Source organism: Hemitrygon akajei, chromosome 13, assembly GCF_048418815.1.
Source record: "Hemitrygon akajei chromosome 13, sHemAka1.3, whole genome shotgun sequence".
In the NCBI taxonomy this organism is placed as follows: Eukaryota; Metazoa; Chordata; class Chondrichthyes; order Myliobatiformes; family Dasyatidae; genus Hemitrygon; species Hemitrygon akajei.
The window spans coordinates 47,093,257-47,111,696 of NC_133136.1; the positions used below are offsets into that span (position 1 = coordinate 47,093,257).

At 39.8% G+C, this 18,440-nt stretch overlaps 1 protein-coding gene across 1 annotated transcript in view; it reads right to left on the minus strand.

Moving 5' to 3' along the window:
- Nucleotides 1-1,334: 1,334 nt before the first annotated feature.
- mtnr1ab (melatonin receptor 1A b) overlaps nt 1,335-18,440 on the minus strand; it is a 75,851-nt gene continuing 58,745 nt past the window's right edge. The window contains exon 2 of the mRNA XM_073063950.1: nt 1,335-2,203. Coding sequence (XP_072920051.1) covers nt 1,335-2,203 — 869 coding nt within the window. The remainder of the gene's footprint in view (nt 2,204-18,440) is intronic.

Below are 18,440 nucleotides of genomic sequence, written 5' to 3' on the forward strand. Positions count from 1 at the left end.
TCAGTTTTTATCTTTATTCTACTCCTTAGTTGTGAGTTTGGCTATCATGAAATACTTCAGAGGCATGTTTAGAGGTACTGCCAAACCACTGTAGAATTAACTGCTTAGGAAACAAAACCAGAGCTCTCATCGAGGAAAAGCTCCTGCCTGTGCTAATGAGCTTCCAATCTGACATGAAGTGAATCACTTTACATTGCTAGACTTTCGGTTCTTATTGGAGTTGAAGATCTATGGATGCATGTTTCTGAGGAAACCTCAGAATTTTAACTTACTCTTTAGAGCTATAGTAGTTATTTATCTGACAGAGAAGCCTCAGATCCACCTTCGAGGTCGTGGTTATAATTCACACCTGCTGATGCAGCAATTCTTCAATATGGGAGAGGGCAGCTACCTTACAATGTGATAAACTTCAAAGAGAACGCTGCTGATTTTTTATCCTGCACGTTTCTAATTAAATAAAGAACAGTTAATCTCTTTGTGACAATGTTTGTGGTTTGACAAGTTTGACAAGCAAATTAGTTGAAAATCATTTGACATAATTACCATAAGTACTGGTAAAATATCATTAAGCAAAGTGATATATTCAGGATGATTCACACATAAAAAGCAAAGTTCTAATCTTGCACAACATAGACACAAATTCTGCCAATCATTCAATTATCCATATAATTAACTTCTGAATTAAATGCTTTAGCTCAATTGTTACACATGGGATAAGTTGATCTGTAAACATTCACATTCATAGACTCTTGATTTTCAAAATCAATAGCATTATGCAAGTTGTAGGACTTCACATATCTTTACATTGAAACGAAAGCTGTCATACCAAGCACCGTGAAAGCACTGTTAGAAAAATAATTTTGTATTTGTATATAAGGAGAGCATGCACCCTATCTAAGATAATGTATAGTCCACCCTATGTGCCGGGGCTAAGCAATTTACCTTTTCAAGTTTCTTTAAGGATACTGTATATTTTGCCAGTAAAATATTACCTCATTTTCATTTTTAAAATTAGTAAATTGTCAAATGTCATATTTCAAGGTCCATTACATGCAGGCTATGCCTTTTTAAGGATTTGTTAGTTATTAAAAATAATCTTTCTCCTTATATACAGTATTTCTGTAGGAATAGGACTATAATCAAATGAAGACTTTCTCTTGAATATTAGTTCTGTGTATAAATGAATTGTTTTCTTCATACTTTAACATGCTTGATAAACGCAATCCTATGTTTAGCAACTTTGAATATACATTTTATATGTTCCATCGATTCTACATAATGTGCTTTTCTCTGTAGCTTCTTTGACTGGCACATAGAGTGAATGCGAAAACCATTCAGACAGAATCTACTTTCACTTGATTATTGTTTGTCATTAAAGGAGAAGGTTTACTTTTAATTCTGTCAGGAGCATCATTGGAACTCTCAAGGAAGAAAATCCGTGCTGTGCACACTGAGATAATAATCCTCTTGTACTCTCTCCTGAAATTCTGATTCAAAAGTCCATAGATAATCGCGTTAAGGCAGCTGTTGAAATATGCCATGAAATAACTGGCAACAAATAGCCATTCCGGAATTCTTGGGGCAATTGTATCTGGATTCACGGCAACTGCAAGACCAATAATATTAAGCGGTGCCCAACAGACAGCAAAGAGCACAAAAACCACAAACATTGTCACAAAATTTCGCAAATCATGAGGCTTCAGTTTTGGTCTCATGTCCGGCTTCACTCGTCTTCTAACCTGGATGACGAGGACCCATATTCTCAGGTAGCAAAAGGTGACAATAGAGATGGGAAGAATGAAGTGAAAGAACACCACTGACACAGTATAGGCAGAGCTCACAGATTGCACAAAAGTGCAAGAGTAGACTCTCGGGTCATATTGTAAAGATTCCACAAACAGATTTGGGACGATAGCTATAAATGTCAGGGCCCAGATGAGGATTACAAAGCACAAAGAATTCTTATCACTGTAGAGCTTGTCGTACTTCAGGCTGTGACAAATGTAGCAATATCGATTGATGGCAATGCCAGTGATGTTAAAAATTGATCCAATCACACTTAAACCCATCAGGAAACCACTGATTTGGCAATGCAGATAGCCCAGGTTCCAGCCGTTATGAAATATTGATGTCAAGACCATGGGATATGGATAAATTGCCACTACAAGATCTGCAATGGCCAGGCTGACAACAAATATATTTCCTGTTTAAACAAAGAAAGAGATTAATGTAAGGATGTAAACAGTTATTCATTTGATAGTTCTAAGTACCGTTAGAATATCACAAATTAATTAACTAAATGAAATACCAAAGTTGTGGGAGATACACAGCATGTCAGATAGCAGCTGAAAAGAGAGAAACTGTTAAACAATTTTGATAAAAGGTCATCACTCCAAATCTTCTGTCTTGTTCCCCAGAGGCTAAATATTTCCACTGTTTTTACTTTACTGACATCCACTGTATTTTGCGTTTATATTAAACCAAAGCAGATTTGATGAACATTTCTTAAAAAATGTCTATGATTGATTTTATATCATTAAACACAAATGAATGAGAAATATTTTTATTTTGCATCCCAATAAACTTTACAGCCAATAAAATCTATTTTTAAACTCTAATCACTGTTATAATCTTGAAAACACAGCAGGCAATGGCAATTTACCAACAGAAAGTTCCACACGTAGCAAAGTGATAATGTCCATTTAATCTTTTTATTGATATTGATTCAGGCTTAAATACTCAATGGATACCAAGTTCTAATGGGGTTATTAAACCAGATGTCAATCAATTTTTCTCTTTCAGTTGTTGATCAATATTCTATGCATTTCAAATATTAAACTGTCAGAAATTACAATTTACAACAACAGAAGGTGAAAATAGAATGGGTTAGACATTCCATTTAGAGCTTGTATTTTAAACCTCCATATTGGGTCAAACATCACACAGACCAAGTGAAAACAGTATCCTTGCATGGCTTCCTAAAATCTTACTGACACTTGCCTGTCCCGGCTGCAAATGACCATGCAGTGCTCCTTTCCCACCCTCCTCGTGAAATTCTATCATGTATTTCTCCCAAAGGAAAGGTCAGGAACTATTCACAGGCCCTGAATTTGCAATGGATCCCGAGCTACCCGTGTGATGGAATTCACATTCATTTCATGCAGTTCTCAAGCTGAAGCTGCTTGAAGCAAACTTGATTCTGTTTCGAAGACATTGACACTGTCTTCCCCAATATTGCTGGGGGCAGAGCAATTCATGCCTGCAGGAAGCTGAAAAGAAGCCACTACTTTTTCAGATCTTCAGAAACATTTATTAAAAGGATAAAACTAAGCTATTAAAACAGTTGAGACTATTAAAACATTCAGATTTATATTAAACTCATGGTTGAAATGAATGGTAAGCTCTTGGACCTGGTGTAAGTTGTTCGTGTAGATTCCCCATTGTACGTGTTTATGAATTATTACAGCTCCTGTTCCATTGATAGATGCTATGAGGAACCCAATGTTGGAGTAGAGTTGGGAACAAGTAACAACTGTCTGTAACTTCTGAACTGTTCATAAAGATTGCTGTTGTTGCTAAATGTTAGAGGTTGCTGACATCTCCCTGCCAATGTTCAGGCAATATACTCACATTAAATGAATCATTGTACCTGCCTTGAGGAGTCAGGCACAAGGGATTTTGGTTGCATGGGCACGGTGGTATAGCAGCAACTAGTTTCAGAACTAGTTAAAGGATATGTGATAACCTTGATTTAATATCAGTGCTGTGATAGGTTCATGTTTGGTCCCTCTACATGACCAAGAACAAGAAAGGACCCCATAGGAGGGTAGACTGGCCAAAGGATTCAAAAGGGAAGAGAATTGCTCCTTTCCTGAAAACCTAGTCTACCAATAGGATTCCGGGGTATTACACTCCAGATTATGATGGAGAGCACTCTTTACTCACATACACAAAAACATTGCCCCGTCATTCTGCTGTCATTGTGGTGAGTGGACAAACTTCAATGTCTTCCCCGATATATTCTCATAATTAAGCCACTGTTCTCACCCTGCTCCCCCACCCCCGCATTGCTACATACATTCAGAGTCAGACACCAAAGTTTAGTTTAATTTCATTCTTTATTTGTCCCTGAGCGCTCTGCTCTTTCATGCTATTGAATCCTGGCAGTTCTGTAGCTATTGCTGGGTCCTAGACTGAGCTAATGTGCTCAGGTTGGCTTTAAGGTGCCTTTCTTGCCATACATGGTGGAATATTCCGTTTCTTTAGTGATGGGGATCTGTAAATGCACATATGTTGTTTGTATACTGTATTTAATGTAGATACTTCTTTTTATTTTGTTATAGGATTATAACTATATTGTGGGTGCACCATATTCTATTTCATGTGAAGTCTTGTTAACTTTGTTGGTAATTAAAAATGGTATGACCTAATGCCTATAGAATCATCTCAGTATGAAGGAGAGATAGGGGCTGCGAGGAGTTCTCACTGGACAAGAATAAGTACAGTGCTATAGTAAGTGTTTCCTGTAGATACCATATATATCCATATAACAATTACAGCACAGTAACAGGCCAACTTGGCCCTTATAGTCCGTGCCCAACGCTTACTCTCACCTAGTCCCACCGACCCGCACTCAGCCCATAACCCTCCATTCCTTTCCTGTCCATATACCTATCCAATTTTACTTTAAATGACGATATCGAACCTGCTTCTACCACCTGTACTGGAAGTTCATTCCACACAGCTACCACTCTCTGAGGAAAGAAGTTTCCCCTCATGTTACCCCTAAACTTTTGCCCCCTAACTCTCAACTCATGTCCTCTTGTTTGAATCTCCCCTACTTTCAATGGAAAAACCCTATCCACGTCAATTCTATCTATCCCCCTCATAATTTTAAATACCTCTATCAAGTCCCTCCTCAACCTTCTACGCTCCAAAGAAAAAGACCTAACTTTTCCAACCTTTCTCTCTAACTTAGGTGCTGAAACTCAGGTAACATTCTAGTAAATCTTCTTTGTACTCTCTCTATTTTGTTGACATTCTTCCTATAATTTGGTGACCAAAACTGTACACAATACTCCAAATTTGGCCTTACCAATGCCTTGTACAATTTTAACATTACATCCCAACTCTTATACTCAATGCTCTGATTTATAAAGGCCAGCATACCAAACGCTTTCATCACCACCCTATCCACATGAGATTCTACCATCAGGGAACTATGCATCATTATTCCTAGATCACTCTGTTCTACTGCATTCTTCAATGCCCTACCATTTACCATGTATGTCCTATTTTGATTAGTCCTACCAAAATGTAGCACCTCACACTTATCAGCATTAAACTCCATCTGTCATCGCTCAGCCCACTCTTCTAACTGGCCTAAATCTCTGCAAACTTTGAAAACCTACTTCATTATCCACAACACCACCTACCTTAGTATCATCTGCATACTTACTAATCCAATTTACCACCCCATCATCCAGATCATTAATGTATATAACAAACAACATTGGACCCAGTACAGATCCCTGAGGCACACCACTAGTCACCGGCCTCCAACCTCACAAACAGTTATCCACCACTACTCTCTGGCATCTCCCGTCCAGCCACTGTTGAATTCATTTTACTACTTCAATATTAATACCTAACGATTGAACCTTCCTAACTAACCTTCTGTGTGGAACCTTGTCAAAGGCCTTACTGAAGTCCATATAGACAACATCCACTGCTTTACCCTCGTCAACTTCCCTCGTAATCTCTTCAAAAAATTCAATAAGATTTGTCAAACATGACCTTTCATGCACAAATCCATGCTGACTGTTCCTAATCAGACTCTGTCTATCCAGGTAATTATATATACCATCTCTAAGGATACTTTCCATTAATTTACCCATCACTGACGTTAAACTTACAGGCCTACAAAAACTAGGTTTACTCTTAGAACCCTTTTTAAACAATGGGTTTAAATAAAGATTCTGAACCCTCAAAATTTCACCTTTAAGTGACCTCCATTTCTCTATTAAATCCTTCCCATAAAACAAATTGTCCCAATCCACTCCTTCTAAATCCTTTTGCATCTCCTCAAAGTTAACCTTACTCCAATCAAAAATCTGAACCCTGGGTCCAGTCCTATCCTTCTCCATAATTATATTGAAACTAATGGCATTGTGATCACTGGACCCGAAGTGCTCCCCAACACATACTTCCGTCACCTGACCTATTTCATTCCCTAACAGAAGATCCAACACTGCCCCTTCACTAGTCGGTACCTCTATGTATTGCTGCAAAAAACTATCCTGCATGCATTTTACAAACTCCAAATCATCCAGCCCTTTTACAGTATCATCTTCCCAGTCGATGTGTGGAAAATTATAATCTCCTATTATCACAATCCCGTGCTTACTACAAATATCTGCTATCTCCTTACAAATTTGCTCCTCCAATTCTCGCTCCCCATTAGGTGGTCTATAATACACCCCTATAACTGTTACTAAACCTTTCTCTTTCCTCAGTTCCACCCAAATAGTCTCCCTAGATGAGACCTCTAATCTATCCTGCCAGAGCACCACTGCAATATTTCTTCTGACAAGCAATGTAACACCTCCCCCTCCTGTCCCTCCGATTCTATCACACCTGAAGCAATGAAATCCAGGAATATTTAGTTGCCAATCACACCCCTCCTGCAACCATGTTTCACTAATAGCTACAATATCATATTCCCAGTTATCAATCCTTGCTCTAAGCTCATCTACCTTTCTTACAACGTTCCTAGCATTAAAATAAAGGCATTTAAGAAATTTTCCACCTCTTACTCTCTGTTTATTACTAACGGTGCAAACAACTTTACTATCTTCTTTTACTTCCTTTTCCCATACATCTGTTCCTACAGTCTGGTTCCCCTCCCCCCTTGTATCTAGTTTAAATTCACTGGAGCCTGTCTAGCAAAACTACCTGCAAGAATATTTACCATTTTGTAAATATTGCCATTTTTTCACTATTTTCACAAATTTTTGTAAGTTTGATTTCTGACGCATCTATTAAACACCCTAGTACGAAAGAGCTAAGTAACTGCAGCCAATTTTTTTGGTAAAATTAAAGGTCATAACCCACCTTTTTAACATCTGGTGGCAGCAGTGAGATGGCCAATTGCAAAGGGGTGCATTCAATGTGAGGAAGAGTGGGATTGAAATCCCAAGTCAGGAAACCTCCCAGGCTAAAAGTGAAGCAGATGCCCGGAAACAAAGGAGGAAGAACTTCAGCCCCAGGGCCAAACTCAGGGCAGCAGCAAAATGGCCTTCAAGTGGCACCATCTCTAAACCCTCCCTGGAAAATCTGTTTAGAGACTCTTTGTCTGCCCAGTAGAAGAGAGATGATGCTTTTAGAAAGGAATTCCAAAGCCTGTGGATATCTGTTGAGACTATCACCCAGCCTATGTTTTGTATCTCCCCGTTTGACCAGCTCTTCAATCCTTCTGCTCTACTGTGGAAGGGTTCCAAGATGCCTCTTCCAAGTGGCCTGGAAAGAAAGAAGGATTTCTGCCAACAGCACATCTGGTCTGCAAGATCGCGAAGACGATGACTTGGAAGGGGTTGTAGAAGGGCCTGGGAAGGTTGACCTCTCCCATTTCCAGTGGAGCAGAAGGTGGTGTTTGCTGACTTTCCACAGCTCTTCCAGCAGAGACCAAGGCTAACAAAGCATTCCATCAGGATCAGACCTGACCAGGGCTCACTACGCCAACACCGCTAGAGAGTGCCAGAGTGACTTTGCGGGAGCCCTGAAGGATGAGATTTGGAGCAGGCTGCAGCAGGAAGTCATCGAACCTTCCCGTAGTGAGTGGAACAGTCCTATCATTATCGTCCACAAGAAGGATAGTACCCTGAGGGTATAGTTTGATTTCCAGAAGTGGAATTCCGTTTATTTTTTGATGCTAATCCTAAACCCTATGTTGATGATCTACTTGAAAGGATTGGATGGGCAAAGTACATTACTACACTGGACCTTTGCAAGGCTACTGGCTGGTTCCCCTAGATAGCCATTCAAAACCCTCAGTGCCTTCTGCACATCCCTGAGTCTGCGATGCCCTTTCACCTTCATAGTTCACCAACAACCTTCCAGCGGCCGGTGGACTGGGTCCCCCAAGGCTGTGAGGACTGCAGTGCGGCCTACCTAGACGACATGGTCATCTACAGCCAGATATGGTGAGAACACCTGGACCACATGTGCAGGTCCTGGGGAATTTTCATCCTGCCGGTCCCATCCTCAATCTACAAAACTATGAGTAGGCAAAAAAGGGAAACCAAATATCTTGGCTACATGGACGTGGAGAGGTTTGAGCATAGCTGGACAAAGTGGAAGTGATCCTCAACAGTCCTCGACCTCAAAGCAAGAAGGAAGTGAAGTGCTTCCTGGGTCTGGTAGGTTGGTGTCACAGGCTCATTCCCCAATTCGCCACTCTGGCCATACCTCTGACAAATCTTACTGGGAAGCTTGTAAGCAACCCAGTGACATGGAGAAGTGAATGTGACAGGATTTTTCAAGCCCTGAAAGCCCACATATGTTCTTCATCTGTCCTTCCAAGCCAGACTTTGACAAATGGTTCCTTGTCTGGGTGGATGCTCAGGAGTAGATACTGAAGCAGTGCTGGCCCAAGGAGAACGTGGAGGCCCTGTCCTTTACCTGAGCTAAACACTCCTCCCAAGGGAAATCTGGTATTCCACTATTGAAAGGGAGTGTCTGGACACTAAATGGGCTTTTGACAGCCTCCCATAATACCTCATTGGCAGGGAGTTTTAACCTTTATACCAACCGCCGACGCTGACATACATTCAGACAATGAAGGACTATAATGCCAAAGTGACACAGTGATACCAGGAGCTCCAGCCTTCAAATACAATGTCCATCAAAATAGCAGAAATGTCATTACAGACTGTTATTATGTCTTGGCTGTCGAACACGATCACCACATGAGAGGAAGGTGGTAATGTGACAGAGAGCACTCAGTAAAAGCACTCTTTATTCACATGCGTTCTCTCTCTCTCTCTCTCACACACACACAATATTGCGGGGAGTGGGTGCATTTCAATGTCTTCCCTGGTGTATTCATAATTAACCTACTGTTTTCACTCTACATTGCTACTTACATTCAGTCAAACACCAAAGTTGATTTTAATTTCATTCTTTATTTGTACTTAACTGTAAGTTAAACAATTGTGCTGAGCATTTTGCTGTTTCATGCAATTCCGTGACATTTGCTGGGTCTTAAACTGAGCTAATGCACTCGGGATGCTCTGTGGTACCTCTCCCACTGTATATGGCACAATATTCCATTTCTTTAGTAATGGGGATATGTAAGTGTGTATATATTGTTTTGTATACTATATTTAATGTAGACATGCGATTGTAATTATGTTGTGGGGGGCATCATATTCTAAATCATGTGCAAAGTTAACTTTGATGGTAACTAAAGACAATTTGCGCTAGTGCCTATAAAAGGATCTCATCACCCGCAGTGACGGAGAGAAATAGGGGCTACCAGGAGTTCACACTGGGCAAGAAAAGTACAGAGCTATTACTGTGTTTCTTGTAGAAAACCCTTTGTAAATATTGGCATTTTTTCATTATTTCTGCTAATTTTTGTAAGCTTGATTTTTGATAAACACTAATGAACACTCTTGTACTAAAGTTCTAAGCGTCTCCAGCAATTTCTTTTTCTTTGGTTAAATTAAAGTTCATAGCCCACATTTTTAACAAAGTTCCTGCTCTCCAAGAAACAACATAGCCAGAGCTTAATACTTCCATTGTCCTCTGAAAGCAGAATTCCCAAGACTCATGATCCACTAAGTGAAAATAATTTCACCTTTTCTCTGACCATCCTACTGAAATCCTTCTGTTCATCTTTTTGTGTGACGAGAGTCCTTAAGGTCCTCACAAGATTTATGCCATGAGCTAGTCTTCTTAATCCAGTCTGCATCAAAGTCAAATCTATTTCTCTACTAATCCAATCTGAATGTTAGCAGTAGAAATCCTGTGTATTTGCTTCAGTGACCTCTCTGCTCTAATGCAATTCATTCCATTGGTCTGAAACATGCTGACATCCTGTTAATAATATCCACAGAAAAGTCTGCAGCACAGAATTCAGGAGCTTACTGGAGGTTAGATAACACTGTTGGTCTCTGGCACTCATCATTTGGTCTATGGATGTTCCTAACTGAGAGAATGGATTTGCCTCGTATCAGAACCTTCGGCTTTACCAAAGTCGTAGATGGTACAATAATGCAGCCTCATCAAATTGACTATCACCAACGTTCAAGGTAAGAGGTCAAAGGTTACAGAGAAGGTGCAAATAAGTCAGCCATGATTGAATGGTGGACAGTCTCAGTGCACCAGATTTCTCCAGTTCTCCGAAGTCATATGGTTTTATGGGCTGAATTCAGCTTTCCTTAATTTCACTTCTTGTTTATGTTTTTCAATTAATTTGCAGAGGTTTTATGTGCTTTTATGTAAGTGTATCATTTAAAAGTTATTTTTCAATATCCCTGATGACCAGAGACATATAGAACCAGTGAAAAGACCTGGAACGGCACAGTCAGTTAGAAGGTCAGCACAAGGTAGACGTGGCCTTTATTTCTGCTGCGTGAATCCAGGCTGTCGCTTGCTACCTGCTGAACCTCACCGAAAGGTCACAGCAGCTCAGCAGCTCTGCGCTTAAGGCCATGTGGTCACACAACTTCAGCATGACAGTGGGGCTAATAGGGAGAGGACCATGAGGCAGAGCCAGGGTCAGTGTATTGACGTCAATGTAATGAGCATTAAAGGGAGTGTATAATGCAGAAATGCAACAACATAGAGCTTTCAACACTATCAATGGAGGTTGAATTTGTAGGCAGATTTGACTTTACTCCCTGCTTGTGCATTTTTGAACCTTATAGCTGCTATATAAGTCCAGACACAATTTTTTGCTCTCGTGTTAAATAATTTTCTATTTCTTAATTCTATATTTACAAGTATTTTTGTCTGCTGGTCTCTTTTATTCTCCCTCAACAATGATGTCATTTTATCATCAAATCTATCATACACAGGAATACAAGAAAATAGGAGCAGGACTAGACCACTCAGCTGGTCAAGTCTGCACCACTATGAATTATGATTATGAGTGATCTGCCCCAAACCTCATATCCTCTTTAGTGCTAATTACACATTGTTTCAATTCATTCATCTTTCAAAACTTGATCTACTTCCTTCTTAAATGCGCTCAATGATCTAGGCTTTACAATTCTCTAGGATAGAGAATTCCAGAGATTTATCATCTTCTGTGAGATGTTCCTGCAAGCCTCATTTTAAATGACCACCCTCTAATTTGTAATCATGTCTCCTCATTCACGAGTCTCCCAATGGTGGAAACAGCTTGACATCAACCCTATCATGCCCCATCTGGATCTTATATGTTTCAATCAGATCACCCCTCATTCTTTTTAATTCCAAAGAATATAGATCTAATTTCCTTGGCTACTTATGATTGGACTGCAAGTACATTGGTAACAGTAATGCTTAGTTAGAAAGCTGTAAGTAGTACATCTCAGAATGCATTGCTTACTTCAGGAATAATTTAAATTTAGTGTTTTTGTTACCCAGATATTTCTTATTTTTCTCTCAAAATTTAATTATATTGGATTACATAGTAGGATTGAAGGAAACCAACCAGTCCATATTGTGTTTATGCTTCACCCAAGTCTCCTTCCACTTGAATCTATCAGCATAAACCTCTAATCTATTCTCCCTCATGTGCTTGACAGAGCTTTTCTATTATGTCCCATCCAGTATTATTTTCACAAAAGACTTGCCTTTTGATATTTTCCTGAAGAGCATAATTCACATTTCTTAAAATTATCCCTGTACTCTGTACTTTGTAGTTAGCTCTTTATCTGCAGTGCCTGGAGTATAAATTCTACTTCCCCTTTGTTTGTTTTAGATTGATTATTAATGTAATCTTTGTTTTACTTGCCTTTCCATCCCATTAAGTCACGGTGTGTCCTAACGCCCATGAGAATTTCATTTTTTAAAATAATTTATTTTCAGGACTGTTATGTTGCAAGCAAGGGCAAATATATCGACATACCTAATTGTCCTTGAGAAGGTGGTAATAAATCTCAATTAGATCCGAACTTCTGCAATTATTGTGGTGAAGAACCATTGGATTGGAAGCTCCAGGATTTAGATGCAGTGATGATGAAAGAGACAAATTTCTAAGTCAAAATAATATGAGACTTGAATAGGCTGTAAATGGTAATGTTCCAATGGTTTTTTTGCCCTTGTCCTTCTTGGTGGTAAAGTGTGTGGACTTGAGATGTGCTGTGGGAATAGCAGCATATTTCGTAAATGGTACATACAGCAGCCAATCCACAAGAATGGCATTTCCATTTTAGCTATTGAAATAATGAGACCAGAAGGGGTTATGCTGATATTCTAGGGTCTGTTGATATCAAGAAAGAGATGTTGGATCTCTTGAAGAACATTAAAATGGACCAATTCCCAGCCACTGATGGAATCTATCCCAGCTTAATGAAAGAGGCAAAAGAAGAGATTAGACAGTGGCCACAGATGAATTCCAGAGGACTGAGGAATAGCTGGTGTTGCTTCTCCGTGTAGAAAGGGCAATAGAGGCAAACCAAGAAATTATAAGCCAGTGAGTCTTACATCTATAGTAGGGAAGTTATTGGAGATGATTCGACTCATATTTCAATAGATTTATTACATAGTCAACCTGGAACTGTGCAGGGAAGGTCATGTCCTACAAAATTGATTGACTTTTTGAAAAGGTGACTAGGATGATGAAGTAAGGCACTGGATGTTGTAAATACAAACTTCAGTAAAGCTTTTGACAGGTCCCTCATGGTAGGCTAATCCAGAAGATTCAATATATTGAACCAATGGTGACAATAGATGTGATTCAATAACTAGTTTGGTCATAGAAGACAGGGGCTCGCAGTGGAGGGGCATTATTCTCTTGGAAGATCTGTGACCAGTGGTTCTGGGATTTCTGTTGCTTGTGATATAACTTAGATCAGGGGTGTCAAACTCATTTGTCATGGGCCGGATTGAGCAAAATGCAGCTTCATGCGGGCCGGATCAGTCGGACGCGTGCGAACGCAGCTTTCGCTGCCTCCGTTTTTTCAGCCTGCTCTCATGTGTCTCAGTCTCTGCTATAACTACAAAGCGTTTCACTTTACAAATTCCATTTCTTATGAAGAAGACTGCCAAGCAAGACTGCCGAATAAACACTAAAAACCCTGAAAACCTGGTACCTGAATAAACTCAGCATTAGCCATATCATATGCCATAGGCGCTTCGATTACTGGGGCCAGCTTTAATAGTAATTAGATATTATCTCGCGGGCCAAAGATAATTCCACCGCGGGCCGGATTTGGTCCACGGGACTTGAGTTTGACATATATGACTTAGATGAAAATACAGGTATGGTATTTGTAAGTTTTCAGATGACAGAACTATTTGTGGAATTGTGTAGAGAAAAGGTAGAGGCAGTTTAAGCAGAATAAGTGAAAGGACTTGAACTTCAGGAGATCAAATGCATGACAAAACTATACAAAAAGGCAGAATTCTTAGAAACACTGACATATAGAGGGATCTTGCGGTAAAAATCCAGGGCTTCCTTCAATAGATGGAATATTGAGTCTAAAAGATGGCATGTTGCAGCTGTATAAAATTTTGGTTAGGTGACATTTGCAGTACTGTATGGAGTTCTAGTTGCAACTTTACATGAAGAATGTTATGGTTTTGGAGAGGTTACAGAAGAGGTTCACCAGCATGTTGCCTGGATGAGAGAGTATTCACAATAAGGAGAGTTTGAACAAAATTGGATTATCTTTTCAGAGGCTCCAGATGCTAGAGAAAATCTTAAAAGATTTATGAGGCAAGTTTCTTTTTCTTTGACAGAGAATGGCACAGCCAGTGAATGTGTTAGATGCAGTTACAATAGCAACATTTAAAAGGCATTTAGAAAGACGCCTGGACAGCCAGGGAATAGAAGAATGTAGACCATTCGTTCCCTTAACAACTTTGCTGAAAGGTTTTCCTGAGAATCCATCTCTTTGACCAAGCTTTTGAAGAGGCCTCCTGATTCTGCAGTTTTTTGGTCTGCCCAATGCAGTATACCAACATGAAGTATTTGGACTTGTTATTAGAATTCAATGCATGGTCCACTGAGTACAATTTCTAAAGACCCTATGCAAAATGAATTACTACGGTCTTTGCATCCTTATGGCACACAATTTTCCCAGGGACTAAAGATAATCATTAAAGGGAAATTAAATAATGCTCCACCAATGCATTAAGATCAGGGTAAAAGGGAAATCAATTTCTTCTAGATTTCATTGAGCATCACCAGGGATGTGCAGTTCGAGTTATGTGTTGAGTGACATATGCAACAAAATATCCCTTTCACAGCTATCTGTCCAGAGAAAAGTATTTGACTCTGTTTGAACATCATGTACATTATGGCTTTTTATATTTAAAGCTCTGGATTATTTATGTGACAACAGGAGAACTGATGGATTGGCTCTATTCTGGGTCCTTTCTGTAGAAACCTTTGGGCTTAGTTGTACTCTGGTCAGCACAGATATCACAGTCACAACAGCACATAACTCTTCCCACCAGATGCATTACTCAGCAAGGCCCACACCAGACGTGGACTGCAAGTGCTTCTTATTGAGGTATTACTTTCTCACATTGACTTCCCCTTACTTGAAATAAGAGGTAAAAAATAGTGGAATTAATACTTTATAATGAGTTGGGTGGGTTGCGTTCCAGGGAAGGGTGCTGATAACAAGGAGAGAAGGGAGTTAATGAGTTGCCTTAAGAGACTGTATTTGCTGTTGAACAGGGAACATTAGTGGGAAAAGAGGTGAGATTGTGAGTTGAGGCGGTTCAATTCTGAAGAGGAAGTCTGATCCTCAGTCCCTGAGAGATACGATAACAGTGTGGTAATATAGCTGGAACTGGGTGGTGTTGTAAAGTGATCTTTGAATGCCAAGGAATGTTTAGGAGTTAGGTTAAAGCACTCTTGCTCCTCTAGTTCATGTATTGCCTTAAAGGTGTTTATCCTTTCACAAGAGTAGGCCCAGGAAACCTAGCCAATCAGGGTTATATCTGTACGAGGCAGGCAGGCTTAGGAATGACGTTTCATCATATTATTTAAATAGCCAATTACTGTAGGGGTGACTAGATCTTAAACTGACCCACCCCCATTAATACTCCTGTGATTTCAAACTTTGAAAAGACAAATTGTTGAAGGAGAGGACATTTTCAAAATCACCTACAATAGTCTACCTATAAGCCAGCTTCTTTTATTCAATGTAAATCTGGCTGTGATGGAGAAAGTACAGGGAAGAGGACATCAAGAGAAATGCAAAGACGTTCTTTCCGAATTGATCATGTGGAGTACCATTTAACGTAAAGTGCTGTGTAAGCGGGATATCTCGGACTGAAAGCAATGACTAAGCAAAAATAAGATGAAAACAATTTATCTGTAAATTACGTGGTCCATGACTTTCATAAATTCTTTAAAAAAGAGCGAAGTCATTCTTATCAGTAACAGAAGAAATTTACTAAAGGAGGTATGTATCAAGGTAATGGAAATGGGCTAAGATCAATCTCAAAGAAGACAACTATGAATAAATTGACTAATATAAAGCAAAGCCTAGGTAATTAGCAAGAGAAAATGAAAATTCTGGGATTACGCGACATCAGGCTGCACCCGCGGAGTGTGAGGCAGAGTTAAGTGTTCAGGCTGATGACTTTGCACCAGAATTAGAGAACAATAGAAAGTTTCGATGCGATGTTGAGTTGCAGCAGGGGCTGGGGTCATGCGGGAATGGGTTTTTGGAGAGAACAAAGAGAATATCTGTGACATAACTATTTAATAGACATACGTATATTTAAAGAAACTCAGTTTTTTTTCTCTATTTATTTATTCATTGTAAGACCAAGAAGAAAATACCTGATACATGTGGCAATATGTAAGTGTGTGAAGATTTATTAATTGTTAATGATCTGACTGGAGGAAATAAAAACAGATAAAAATGACTGACAACAAACGAAAGAAAATTTTTGAAAATGCTGTGACAGAGGAATGGAAAACAGCACAATTGCTAGAAATCTGACATATAAATAAGTGCTGGAGATATTCAACAGTTCATGAAGAATCTGTGGAGAGAGTGAAGTGATTGTTGATCTGCTGTCTGTAACGGCTGGCAGTACTGGAAAAGCTGCTTATCTGAAATCGCTGAATTCAATGTGGAAACATGAGGACTGAGATGATGAAAATTCTGAGTAAATTTATTATCAAAGTACAGACATGTCACCATAGACAGCCCTGAGATTCATTTTCTTGTGGACATACTCAATAAATCCATAGAATAATAACCATAAAAGAATCAGTCAAAAAGCACAACAACTTGGGTGTTCAACCAGTGTGCAAAATATAACAAAATGTGCAAATATAAAAGAAAGGAATAATAATAATGAATTATTAAACAATAAAGATCAAGAACATGAGATGAAGAGACCTTGAAAGTAAATCTATAGGTTGCGGGAACATTTCAATGATAGGGCAAGTGAAATTGAGTGAAGTTATCCCCTTTGGCTCAAGAGCCTGATGGCTGAGGGGTCATAACTACTCCTGAACCTGGTGTTGTCAGTCCTGAGGCTCCTGTACCTTCTTGCTCATGGCAGCAGTGAGAAGAGAACATGTCTTGGGTGGTGGGGATCTCTGATGATGGATGCTGCTTTCCTGAGACAGCATTTCGCATAGATGTTCTCAATGGTGGGGAGGGCTTTACCCAAGATAACTGGGGCTGTATCCACTACATTTTGGAGAAATTCCCATTCAAGGGCATTGGTGTTTCCATACCAGGGTGCGATGCAGCCTGTCAATATACTCACCATTACGCATCTATAGAAGTCTGCCAAAGTGTTAGATGTCATGCTGAACCTTTGCAACTCCTAAGGAAGTAGGGGTACTGCTGTGCTTTCTTCGTAATTGCACTTATGTGTTGGGCCCAGCACAGGTTCTCCAAAATAATAACATCAAGGAATTTAAAGTTGCTGACCTTCTCCACCTTTGATGAGAACTGGCTCAAGGACCTCTGGTTTCCTTCTCCTGAAGTCAATAATCAGCTCCCTGGTTTTGCGGACATTGAGTGAGAGGTTGTTGCTGTGGCACCACTCAGCCAGATTTTCAATCTCCCTCCTATATGCCGATTTATCACCACCTTTGATTCAGCCTATGACAGTGGTGGCGTCAGCAAATCTGAATATGGTATTGGAGGAGATGGTGATGAGGAGACTGAAGAAAATGATGAGGAAAAGTAGTAGCGTAGAGAAGCGGAGGCTGGTAGGTGATAGGTGGAAACAGAAAAATGAGTAATGTTGGGCAGATCAAACAAGAGGGGGAAGAGAATAGGAAGGGTAGTTCAGATAGGAGGAAACCCTGTTGGATATGTATATGGGTGATGGTGATGTGAAACCAGATGAATGACAGTAATGAGTCTTGTTAACGAGGTTGGGGGATGGATGATAGATGTGACTTGTGAATTCGGCTGGACTGATGGAAGTGGGAAAATCACAGGGAACCTGACTTATCTGAAACTGGAAAACACAATGGTTACACCATGGCTTGTAGGCTACCCACGTGCAGCAGCTATCAGGAATAAATTGAAATATTTGAACAAAGAAAATCCATTTTCTGGATCTTCAATTTAAATAAACTTGAATAATATTTTACTAATTTTTTTTCTTAAATAAAGTTTGTCTAAAAGAGTCATGCTAGAAAAGTTTGAAACTGTGGGAATTAATGTCAAAACATATTCATCGCAAATAAGGTTAGCGGCGGCACCAGGCGCACATCAACTCTGATAGGATTTTCAGGCCATTACCTCCTTCAAAGCAAAACCTACCATCATGAATGGAAGTGATGCTTCACTACCAGACAAGTTCAATGCCTTCTATGCTTACTTTGAAAGGGAGAATAAAACCACAGCTATGCGGTTCCCTGCAGCATCCGTTGACCCTGTGATCTCTGTCTTGGAAGCTGACATCAAATTGTCTCTTAAGAGGGTGAACCCTTGCAAGGCTGCAGGCCCCGATGAAGTACCTGGTAAGGCTCTGAAAACCTGTGCCAACCAACTGGCAGGAGTATTCAAGGACATTTTTGACCTCTCACTGCTATAGTCAGAAGATCCCACCGGCTACAAAAAGGCAATTTTACCAGTGCCCAAGAAGAGCAGCATGAGCTGCCTCGATGACTAATGTCCAGTAGTACTCACATCGACAGTGATAAAATGCTTTGAGAGATTTGTCATGGCTAGAATCAACAGCTGTCTTAGGAAGAAACCGGACACACTGCAATTTGCCTATCACCATAA